At 42.0% G+C, this 12,229-nt stretch overlaps 1 protein-coding gene across 1 annotated transcript in view; it reads left to right on the top strand.

Moving 5' to 3' along the window:
- The window catches only part of ZNF827 (zinc finger protein 827), an 80,752-nt gene that overhangs the window by 37,105 nt on the left and 31,418 nt on the right, over positions 1-12,229 (top strand). Inside the window, exons 7-8 of the mRNA XM_075709438.1 lie at positions 8,869-9,117; positions 9,824-9,881. Of these exons, the coding sequence (XP_075565553.1) occupies positions 8,869-9,117; positions 9,824-9,881 (307 nt within the window). The remainder of the gene's footprint in view (positions 1-8,868; positions 9,118-9,823; positions 9,882-12,229) is intronic.

The raw sequence follows: 12,229 nt of genomic DNA, 5'->3' as shown, positions 1-12,229 counted from the left end.
ATTAGATAATTTGGTATAGTAAGAAATCATAATGTCTGTGGTTCAAATGTGCTTCTTTTGCTGTTCTGAATTTTATTTTATGTTATTTTATGTTATTTTATTTTATTGGAATTGTCACTAAAGAGTTTAAACAAACCCCCAATCCTTCACTTTATTCTGTTCCATGATGATGTTCAGCCAGGTGGGAGTGGCCACAAAGCTATGGAAAGTGGGCATGTCAGTTTTTTTCAAAGTGTCAGGGGATTGTGTGTGCACAGTATTTGCAGAAGGGCCTCTTGCAGTCCTCCTTGCCTTTGGAGAGTCAGCTTGTAAAGACAGGAGAACTGGAGCCAGGCTCTCTGCAAAGGTACAGCTTGCTGCAGAAATGCTAGAATACAATTTTCTTGAACTGGGAGACTTGCATAGATTGGAGGATGATGTAAAATAACAATTCACTGCACACGTAGACTTTTTATCAAATTCTTGTTGATCTGTGTTTTGAGGGGTTGGCTGTGTTCTGCAAGTAGAGTCTTTCAGGTAAGCACCATAATCCCACCATTTAAATGGAAGGAGCAGCAGATGTGTATCACAACTCAAATTAGTCTATTGCTTTAATTTGCTCCTTTTTTTATTGGCTCGCATTTTTGTGAAACTAAGCCGGTAGTTGCAAAATTCTATAACACGGGAGTTCAGAGGTTCCACTTCAACAAATATGAGCCATTTTATGTTTTTTTTTAATGCAGGATCCTTTTACATTGATTCAAGGCCCATTGACATTGTCTTATACAGAACAGCAGTTTGAAAAAAATACTAGCAAAATAAAGCATCAAGCACAGTGCCCTAGGGAATGTCAGATGTTACTCGTTGTATCTCTGTAGCAGAACCTTCAGGGCTCGCCAACTGTTCCCTACCTCTGAGGTTTTATTTAAGATGTTTTAGGGCATGTTTATTTCTAGCAAATCAGAACAATTAGCATAACAAAATGCCAGATTCTCCATACTGAAAGCTTTTGAAGTCGGTACGAGTTGACCCACTAGTTACCCCTGTCTGCTTGATTGTGAAAACTAGTACATGAGTCCAATTTATGAGACATATGGGAAAGGCTTTCTTTTCTAAGTTGATTCATAAAGTTGATTTGTAAAGCTGATGGGCATTTCAGCAAATATGAGCAACTTAGAATTTTAGTGGCAGGATGAACTTTTAAATAAAATGGTGGGAAGAAGCATGAATGATTTAACAAGGATTCATTTGATTTCAGCAATGGAAAGTCATTGGACAGTTACTGTATCAGCAAAAGCAATATTTACTACATGACTTGTGTTTTTTATTAAATCTGTGCACTTGATTTTGACTTTCATCTCAAAGTGAAAAGCGGACTGTGCTGCAATAGAAGAGCATGTTCAGTGTGTTCCCTCTAGAGCAGGTGAGTGCTGCATAGAATCATAGAATCGTTTGTGTTGGAAGGGACCTTTAAAGGTCATCTAATCCAACCCCCCTGCAATGAGCAGGGACATCTTCAACTAGATCACGTTGCTCAGAGGCCCGTCCAACCTGACCTTGAATGTTTCCAGGGGTGGGGCATCTACCACCTCTTCTGGGCAACCTATTCCAGTGTTTCATTGTAGAAAATGTCTCCCTTATATCTAGTCTAAATCTACCCTCTTTTAGTTTAAAACCATCACCACTTGTCCTATCGCAACAGGCCCTACTAAAAAGTTTGTCCCCATCTTTCTTATAAGCCCCCTTTAAGTATTGAAAGGCTGCAGTAAGGTCTCCTTCAGCCTTCTCTTCCCCAGGCTGAACAACCCCAACTCTCTCAGCCTTTCTTCATAGGAGAGGTGCTCCATCCATCCCTCTGATCATTTTTGTGGCCCTCTTCTGGACCCACTCCAACAGGTCCACGTCTTTCCTGTGCTGAGAACTCCAGAGCTGGACGCAGTGCTCCAGGTGGGGTCTCACCTGAGCAGAATAGAGGGGCAGAATCACATGCTGGCCATGCTTAGCCCAGGATTTGGTTGGCTTGCTGGGCTGTGAGCGCACACTGCCAGCTCATGTCCAGCTTTTCATCCACGGGTACCTCCAAGTCCTTCTCTGCAGGGCTGCTCTTAATGCCTTCATCCCCCAGCCTGTATTGATACTGGGCCTTACCCCAACCCAGGTGCAGGACCTTACACTTGGCCTTGTTGAACCTCAGAAGGTTCACATGGGCCCACTTCTCAAGCTTGTCCAGGTCCCTCTGGATGGCATCCCATCACTCAGGCATGTCAAATCGCACCACTCAGCTTGGTGTCATCTGCAAACTTGCTGAGGGTGCACTCAATCCTGCTGTCTGTGTCACTGATGAAGATATTAAACAGTACTGGTCCCAATATGGACCCCTGAGGGACTCTACTTGTCACTGATCTCCATCTGGACATCGAGCTGTTGGCCACTACCCTCTGGATGCAACCATCCAACCAACCAATACCTCATCCACTGAGCAGTCCACTCATCAAATCCATGTCTCGCCCATTCAGAGAGAAGGATGTTGTGGGGGACCGTGTCAAAGGCCTTACGGAAGTCCAGGTAGGTGACAGCTGTAGCTCTTCCCTTGTCCACTGGTGTAGTCACTCCATCATAGAAGGACACTAGGCTTTTCAGGCAGGACTTGCCCTTGGTGAAGCCATGCTGGCTGTCTCGAATCACCTCTGTGTCCTCCATGTGCCTTAGCATAGCTTCTAGGAGGATCTGTGTCACTATCTTTCCAGGCACAAAAGTGAGGATGACAGGTCAGTAGTTCCCAGGGTCATCCTTTCTACCCTTTTTAAAAATGGGTGCAGTGTTTCCCTTTTTCCAGTCACCAGGGACTTCACCTGACTGCCGTGATTTTTCAAAAGTCATGGAGAGTGGCTTGGCAACTACATCAGCCAATTCCCTCAGGACTCTGGGGTGCATCTCGTCAGGTCCCATAGACTTATGTGTGTTCAGGTGCCTCAGATAGTCATGAACCTGATCTTCTCTTACAGTGGGAGGGACTTTGTTCCCCCACTCCCGAGGGCCGTACCAGGCTAGGCAGTTTCCTAGTGATGCCCTTAACCTGGGCCCCAGGGAGGCAGCAGACTTCCCTGAGAGGAGGGTCTGTAGCTGTATTGGACCCTCTGTTCCCCTCAGAAGGGAGTCACCTACAACTATAACCCATCTTTTCTTCCTTGTGGAGGTCATCGTGACAAGGGGGTAGGCTTTCTGACCTTGGCGACATCTCTCGTGTAGATGGACTGTCATCCACATCATCCATTGACTCATCTTCCACATCCAGAGCCTCACATCTGCTGTACAGAGGCACCTGGGAAGGCGAGATGGGCAAGAAGGGGGTTCACCTGCCGCCCCGAGTGTGGACTTGCCTCTATTTACTCCTTTCTTTCCTTTAAGCTACTGCCTTCAGCCTGGTGGGGGGAGGCTACAGGATCCCCTTGACCTTGTTTTTTTTCTGGTGGCTGTTCCTGTTTCTCAGGGAGGGCAGAGCATGGTTCCACCTGTCTATCACTTTCTCAGATTCCCTGATGCTCCTTAATCATTCTACTTCCTGCATATGGAGTACTGTACCAGTTTTTGGCTCCCCAGTTTAAAAGGGCTGTTGAGAATCAGTAGATGGTCTAGAGGAAGGCAGCAGACCCGATTAAGGGTCTAGGGCTCATGACCTGCGAGGAGGCATTGAGGGAACTGGGCCTGTTCATTCTGGCAAAGGGGGACTAAAGGCAGATCTAATCGCAGCCTGCAGCTACTTGAAGAAAACTTAGAAAAGCAGTGGAGTCAAACTCTTCTCTGTAGTGGCAGATGGTAAAAGAAGGCACAACAGCTACCAGCTGCAGCTTGGAAGGTTCAGAGTGGATATTAAGAAAAATTTCTAGCACAGCACTAGAACAAGTGTTACTGTAGGATGCTGTCGCTTTCCCTTGCTTGGAGGTTTTGAAAATTCTGCTAGATAAACCTGCAGCTGATCTGATCTAGTGCCAGTGATTCATGGAATAATTTAGTTTGGAGGGGACCTCCAGGGTGCATGTAATCCAAACTCTTGCTGAGAGTAGGTCCAACAAGACCAGGCTGCTGAGGGTCTTGTTAAGTTTTGAATGTGTCCAAGGATGGAGAACCCAACCTCTCTCAATAATGTGTGCTGCTATTTCACCATCCTGACAGTGAATTTTTTTTCTGTATATATGAACAGAATTTCCCATGTTCCAGCTTGTCTGTTGACTGTTATGCTGTCACTGTGCATTTCTGAGAGAAGTCTGACTCTAGCTTCTCTATACCCTCCCTTTAAACCTTAGAGAGTTGTCGACAGCAATAAAACGTCCCCTTAGTGTTGTTTTCTTAAGGCTGAACAAACCCAGTTCTCTTAGCTGTTGTCCTTTTATGTCTTGCAGCAGCCCCCTAACTATCTTGGTAGCCTTCTGCTGAACGTGCTCCAGGATGTCAATGTCCATCCTCTACTGGGGAGCCCCAAATGGGGCACAGTGCTCTAAATGTAGTCTCATAAGCACAGAATAGAGGGTAAGAATCTCCTCCCTGTACCTGATGGCTACAGGTTTGATAATACGGCCCAGAATATGGTTGACCTTGGTTGCCACAAGGGCACATTGCTGACTTGTGCACAACTTGAGTTGGATTGTGGCAGTCCCAGCTTTCTGAGAGAAGTAGCTTGAATAAGCTCTTTCTAAAACTTGGCAATCTCTGTCCTAGGCTGTAGAGAGGTGTTGTCTAAAAGTAAATTTCAGAGGCACTCTTACTGCTACACCTTCTTGAGGTGACACTGTCAGGCCTTCAGGGATGAATGCTGTACCCTGAGCTTTTAAGTAGCACGAGTATTGTTCTATGTTCCTGTTGTGTTTGGATTTTTGCAATTCCTTGCACTTGTGAATGCCAGAGAACCTGAAAGCTGTGGAAAAAAATTACTTCCTTCTGGAACAAGCCTGTCCAATATTGCATTTTTCATATCTGATGTGGAAAATTGTCTCACTTAATGTGAATAGGATGAAGTTCATTGAGGCTTTTATAGATAAGCTGATTAAAAGTTATACTGCTCTGTAAGGAAACAGCATCTCTGTGGCTTGATGATAGTGCATCCATGTATGCAATAATTTTCTCTTATTTTGTTAAGCTGTTTCTATATCACAAAGTTAACAGCAGAAAAAGGATTATTAGGTGATTTAGTTCATCTTCTGCCAGATGAGCAATGTTCACTGCTGTGCTGTTGTTCTGAGCTGCATCCAGGTTAGTTTTGAATGAATAGCAGACCATGTTTAGAAGATCATGGTCTTGATACTTTAAAGCTACTTGAGTCTTTACCCCCCACTGATTTTTGCTAGGAATTACATATCTGTACTTTTATAAAAATCTGGCATGGAGAAAATTACTCTCATATACTAACTTTGTATTCTGATACATTGCAGTTTATTTAACCTATCCCATCTACTCAAGGAGAAATGCAAAAGTGGAAAAAAGCCAAAGCTATCATGATTATAATTATTTGAACCAGGAGATCTTTCAGTGTAGCAGTCCTTGACTTGAAAAACTTTAGCTGTGCTATGTCCATGTGAGATACCTGTGTAAGGAAATAAGGGGTATCACCTTACTCCACAAATGAACTGTCTGTAGCACAGAAAGGAAAATAATCTTCAAGAAGTTACAGTTTGACTGCCTGTATGGTGAAATGGGTATGGGCATAACCTTAACGACAGTCTTGCACCAGCACAAGATCTAGCACAGCTGGGTTGTATGCCTGTGATTGCTGCTTATGGGACAGACTGACTGTGTTTCCCTTTCGTTAGCTCTTGTAAAATTACCATAAAGACCCTCCTTCAGTCTTCTCTGTATGTTTGCTTTTGGGAATCGGAGTATGACAGGATTCACATTTGGCAGGGTCATTCTGTCAGATCAAAAGGGTGCAGCTGGGAAGATAAAGGTCAAAGGAAATGATCAAATATGTAAATTTAGTTAGGGCAATTTGAGTGCTAGCTGATTGTGAGGGAGAGAAGGTCATTGGTATTGCTTGACTCTTGCCTTAGTTGGGGTCGTATCAGTTTGTCTGATTTCAAAAGCATTTGCAGGACAGGGAATTAAACTGTGTGGAGCAGGAGCACAAATAGAAAGAATATTTTAAAAGCAGAGAGAGTAGCAAAGGTCAGCTTGACTCTGCACCTAAATTTGGCAGCTGGGTGCAGAGCTCGGTCTGTCAGACATCTGAAGAACTCATTTGTTTGCAGAGTTACCTGAGCTTTTGATTGACAGTGTTACCTGATGCGTTCCTGTGCTGTTCTGTGTTCACTTTCAATGCACAGCATGCTATTTTTACACTTTTCAACACAGATCTAGTGTTCTGTGGTTTTATAATAAGAGGCTAATGGAAGTTTTAAATAAAAAAAAAAGAAAGAAAAATCTGCTTAACAAGACAAAAAAGGCATTATATGGTATTTCTAACTTGTCTTCAGTTGAGAATTCACTATGAAAATTTCTGAAGTCTGGAATGTATCTGGTGGATCGTAGATGGTAAAGACTTTTATCAATGTTTATACATATCTTTTAAAGGTCAAGAAATGTCATAAGAAAAGACTGAAAGCACTTCATGTAAATCGTTCCTGGAACATATCCAAGTGGCTTTTATCTCCTGGCTTCGATCTTCTTTTTTTTTAAAAAAAAAAGCTGTAGGCAGGAAAGCCACTTTTTCTCCACTTAAGAACAACAGGAATGTGGGGAGAGGGAGAAATCAGGGGAACGAAAAAGGACTTGGTGACACCTGTCAGTTTAGTTTTATGTGGAATACATTTGCCTTTATGCTAAAGGGATTCTGTTCGTCTTTGACTAGAGACTACAAGATGACACCAACCAGTTGACTAGCTTGAGGATGTTACCAGGAATGACCAAACCATGTTTTGGTGCCTCTGAGATTCATTGTAATATTGGGTAATTGAAAACAAAAGGCCTGGTGGTGTTCGAAACATTCATGCTTGGAATAAAATATGTGGGGCTGACAAATTCATATGTGAGTTAGAGAGGAGGGGAAAAACAGGGAGTGCAGCAACAGATTAATTTATCAAGTGAAGTTAGTGGATTCAACCCCCGCCCCCCTCCATTTTCTTCTCTCTGACCCAAAGTTAATAGAAAATACTGTTCGTGTTTGGGCTTTTTCTTACAAACTGGTGTTCATTTATTTATTTTTAATATCAGAGCCTTCTAAGTAGTAAAATTTGACAGATGACAGGGAAACTTCCATGTGAGGAAACTCATTGTGCAGAATGCACTAGTTAACGTGCTGGCCCATGATCATAGATCTGATCGTGTCCCCCCAGTCTGGACAAGGGCCAAACTGCTCTCTCAGGTCCTAATCCACTCAGCATCTACGCTCTCTGCTTCTCTGGCTCTGTGTGCTGCAGTGTGCCTGTCCCTACTCTCTACCATGGTCTCTTTTCCTGGGTTCTAGGGTTGCCTTTTCCTCCTTTGGCTCATGCAGTCTGAGCAATTCAAACTCATGCTTTCCCTTGACTCCAGCTGTGAAGGCTACATAGGCAACAATTTAGGGCATGTGCTAATCATGAGTAAACAGAAGCAGATTTTCCTTAAGGTTTTTGGTATCTTGGCTAGTACCAGAAGGGTGTGTACAGGTTTAGGCAAAATGAATAAATCCCATGTACTTTTTTTTTTTTTTTTTTTTTTGGAATGATTCCTTATCTGGATAGCCCTTCTGGTATTTAACTGTGTTCATGTATTTCTTTATTTTCTTGATTCTCCAAGGCATATTGCCTGTCTTAGGCTGCCTGTTTCCAGAGCGTCTGGTCAGCATCCAGCCAACAGAGGCAACACCTGGTTGGGCAGTTCTGCCATGGTACCAGTGTCCTTTCAGGAGCACTCTGAATGAAGATCATTAAAAAAACTCATCATCTTTCTCTGAAACTAAATTGAGAATAAATTCCACAGGCCTTCTACAGGTCTTCAACTTCTCTTTTCACAGCAGAAAGTCTGAATCAAAAGGACTGTATAGGTATTTGGGGGGTGGTAGGCAAATTACCTTGGAGCCTTGATTTTGAGACTTAAGAGCTTTTATTCTGAGGAAAAAAATATCACTTACCTCTCAGCCAAACCAGAGCATTCAGCAGCACCCAGGGAATCTCAAGTGTAGAAAGTGAACTACAAATTGGCTTCTAGACTATGGTTTTGTTTGCTAGACCTAGAACACCAGAGAGGAAGGCAAGGAGGGAAGGATATGGGCTTACGGAAGCTGGTCATTAAGGTTATCAGATCTTGTAATGTCTGAGGGAATATCTATGCTTGTTACAAAATCAGACTGCAGAAGAGTATGGGCCCCAGAATACTGCTTTCATCTTGAAAGCATATGCAGGTATAACAAACTGGTTTTTCACATAGTTGTCTGGAATTTTCCATAAAAGAGAAAGAGAGTGGAAGAGGAGCAGATGAGGTTTCCTCCTCCACCCCTATCCCCATACCAATACTTCTGACTGTCTGCACTGGTACTTTTGCTGATAAGAGTAATTTAGAGTTTGTAAGAGGTCTTCAGTGCCCACCTTTGGACAGCTGGTGTGTAGTTGCAACTTCATTTAATAAATAAAAACAAAGCCTCACTAACTGGTATTCAGAGAAAGTGATATAACTCTCCTATTTACAAATATGCAACTGTTTTCTGCTCTCTAGTTTGAAAAATTATTTTCAAGAGATTGCTTCTATTTATACCCCCAGAAGAATACTGTAGCAGTCAGCTGCTTGCTTCCCTTACTATTTGCAGTGATAGGGTATACAAATTATAACTTTGTAATTGTGATTCCTGCTTTGAGTACTCTGAAAAAGTGTAGCCTAATTAAATAATTGTGGCAGTTGTTTATTTTTTTAAATACATATTTGCAGCTGAGAGTTACAAAGAAACCCAGATGGTAAAGATAAAGGAAGAGCCAATGGAAGTTGACATTCATGATTCGCAGGCTTCAGTGTCACCCAGCCAACCCAGCCAAAATGTTGGCTACAGCACTTTATTAGGGCGAGACATTAGTGAACACATACAGAAGGCACCAGAAGGTCGTGTGGTCCCAGAAAGAAATCTATTCAGCCAAGATATATCAGTGAAGATGGCATCCGAGCTGCTCTTCCAGTTATCAGGTAAAAGCAGTTGAAATAGTCAATAGTTGAATTTAAAGAACAAGAAAAGATTGTGTATAACCATTAAGGTGCTATGGAAGTGTGAGATTGCCGAGGCTGAAAAATAATAGGAGTTAGAGCCCTTCTACCCTCACATTTGAAACACAAAAGCCTTGCCAAATGTCCCCCATAGTTAGCATATGCTTTAGAGCACTGTGACAGTCAGGTCAGGTTCACAATATTTGAACTGAATTGGAAAAGCCGGAGTTCAACTCCTGTATTTTTGAAAGCTAATTAAATAATTTGTGACAACTGGTTGATCCAGGCCTTGGAGTATAGGGGAACCTATAGATGGCAGTTACTGATATAAGTGGCCAGTGGCTGCAGCATGCAGTGCGCTTGGGGCTGTGCTGTCCATTTCTCTTGACAAAGAAGGTGAACCTCAGCTATTACATAAAGGCAATGATATCAGCACTGTTTTTAATGAATGCTCGTATCGCACACTTTGCATGGAGCACTAACACTGAAATATGAAGCCGAAAAAATTTGTTGGGTGTTAGTTTAAATAAAGTCATGCCCATTCTCTAATCATGCTGTAACCATTTACCCTAAATTACTCTGGATTATGCTGTTATCAGAAAGCATTAAAATAGTTCTGCTGAATAAAACCTGATAGGGAAAATATGATGTATGCTAATCACAAAAACCCATGTATGTTCCTCTGCAGAAAAGGTGAGCAAAGAGCACAACCACAATAAAGATAATGCCATCAGAACTACAGCCAGGTAAGTACAGTCCATTGTTAGCTGCAAAGCTGTAGTGTAAATGGCATTGCTTCATTTTGCCTTGTGAACTCAAATGTGTCTGTCTCCTGCAAATGTGACCTGATATTACAAGTGTAAGATATTTTCATGAGTAATGTAACCTATATCTGAAAAATTACACCTATAGATATGATTGCTTAGAGTTCATGAGACAAAAGGCTTTTGGGCCAAAATGACTGTTCTCCTCTGATCAAGTATTCACACGTCATTTTCAGAATTATTTTTTTCTATTTTTTTCTACAAAACCTGAAACATAAAAGAAACTGCATAGTACATGCAGTGCTTGAGGGAAGAACAGGCTGACAACTGGATTTTAAGACATGGACCAATGTAAGAAGAGGTGATTTTGATTCAGTCTTCTGTCAAACTTGGATTTCTTTAATAAAATTTCACTTTAGTACTTCTGTCATCTCAATGCCTTCTAGAGATGAATTTTTAAAAGTCAGACTGTAAGACAATGCTAATGAAACATTTGTTAAAGATTACAGTCACATTAATACAATAAATGAAATTACCCAGGAATTAAAAACATGATCCAATTATAGCATGTGCTGTTAAAGAAATATGCACTTTACAGTATTGTGGCTGGGAACAAGCCCATGAGTTGTTTACATATACATGAGCAGCAAAGTGAGGTGTCCCTATGGGAAAATTCAAAGCTCTTATGTAATAAGTGGTAGCTAGAATTGATAAAAACTTAGGAGCTCATGGTGAGGAGCAGGCAGGAATTGGCAAGGGTACATTTCTTTCCTACCTGAAAGTTTCCTAATCAGGGTGGATGGGTTGGAGACTGAGCACACTGAAGTGACAAAGAGTTCCTTCAAAGATAGAATAAGACCATCTGTACCTCCGCAGCCCCTTCTACAGACGTTCCCGGTGTGTTCAGTGCATGCTAACTAAGGCAACTTTGTCCAGACAGAAATTGAAAAGCATTTCAGTTGCAGAAGAAAAGATCTCTAAAATATGTTGTTCTTAAATTCCTAGGCCTATCCCATTCATCCATGGTAGCTGTAATAAATAAATAATTTGTTTTTAATAAACTGACCAGCTCAGTAAATATGTACAGTAGGGACTTTCTGATGTTACAAGTTGAAAGACAATTAAATTGAGCTTTTAACTTCTGGCTACCATGAATGCTTCCCATATTTGCTAGTTTAGGAATCTGTGGGATATGCAGCCTGCATAGCCTTCCTGTAACTACTTAAAAAGCACAAGCCTGAGAGATACATATGGAGATAAATGCACATATTGTCCAACTACTCATTAACCATCCAGTGTGCATTGCAGGGAGGGGGTGACAAATAGTCAGGTGAAAATAGATTTCACTGTCTCGTGATGTTACCGGCAGAACTGGTGTGAGAATCCAGAGCTACTTTTGGATCTATCAAAGATAACTCAAACTGGAAAGGTTGAGGACAGTTCAAAGATAACTTCCCCTTCTCCTGGCTGCCAACTCTTAAAAGGGTAGCACAGGTGGCTGTTGTCAAACTTGCACTGAGTTTTACTGAGAAGTCCTGATAATGGCTGTTACTCATCAGGGCATGAAATACTGCGTGCCTGATTCAATTCTTCCGGGTGCTTTCTTATCTTGCCTATCTATCAACAGAAGAAGACATGAATGAGAAGAGCTTCTTAAGGGGAAGTGAGTCAGTCTACTAAATTCTGCGAGTTCAAAAAGATTGACTTGAAAGACCTTGCCAAAAAAACCCCACCCAAAACCAAACAAACAGCTGGAAGTCTTTACTGGTAAGGGTATGACGCCTTCTCAAAAATAGAGTGTGATGGAGCAGCCAGTGGAGGATAGAGGCACTCAGACTGCATTAAGAAAATGTGTGGTGTTGCAGTTTGGCTCACCAACCTACATCTGGAGTAATGACAGAAAGGCATTTGCATCACAATTGTTATGTGAAGTTTGCTGACAGCTGCAGAGAGCCAAGGTGAGGTCAGTGTTGTCCACCTGTGAGTAGTTGGGGAGCGGAGAGATTAAGCTGTGTCATTGGTGAGAGTCTTAAATCAGCAAAGCCCAGCAAGATGGGGTACACAAGCACTTTTTGCTGTCTTATTCCATATTAACATTTCTAACTGTCACCTATCTCTTACTGTTCCTCCTGTGAGTATTCCTGGACTTTGCAAGCATATACTTCCATATGACTTTGCTTAAGCAGCCAAAACTGGCAAGGATTCCTCACAGTTCAATGGCTGAGTGAGATGGTAGAGCCTGCCATCTGTGAAATGAAGACAGAAAGTGGAGAAGCAAATGATCTGGAAGTGAGTACGCCAGCGTAAGATGCCAAGATAAGTTTCTTTCA

This window comes from Pelecanus crispus, chromosome 4 (assembly GCF_030463565.1).
Source record: "Pelecanus crispus isolate bPelCri1 chromosome 4, bPelCri1.pri, whole genome shotgun sequence".
Taxonomy (NCBI): domain Eukaryota; kingdom Metazoa; phylum Chordata; class Aves; order Pelecaniformes; family Pelecanidae; genus Pelecanus; species Pelecanus crispus.
Note: the sequence above shows the minus strand (reverse complement) of the source record. Positions and strands in the feature narration are given on the sequence as shown.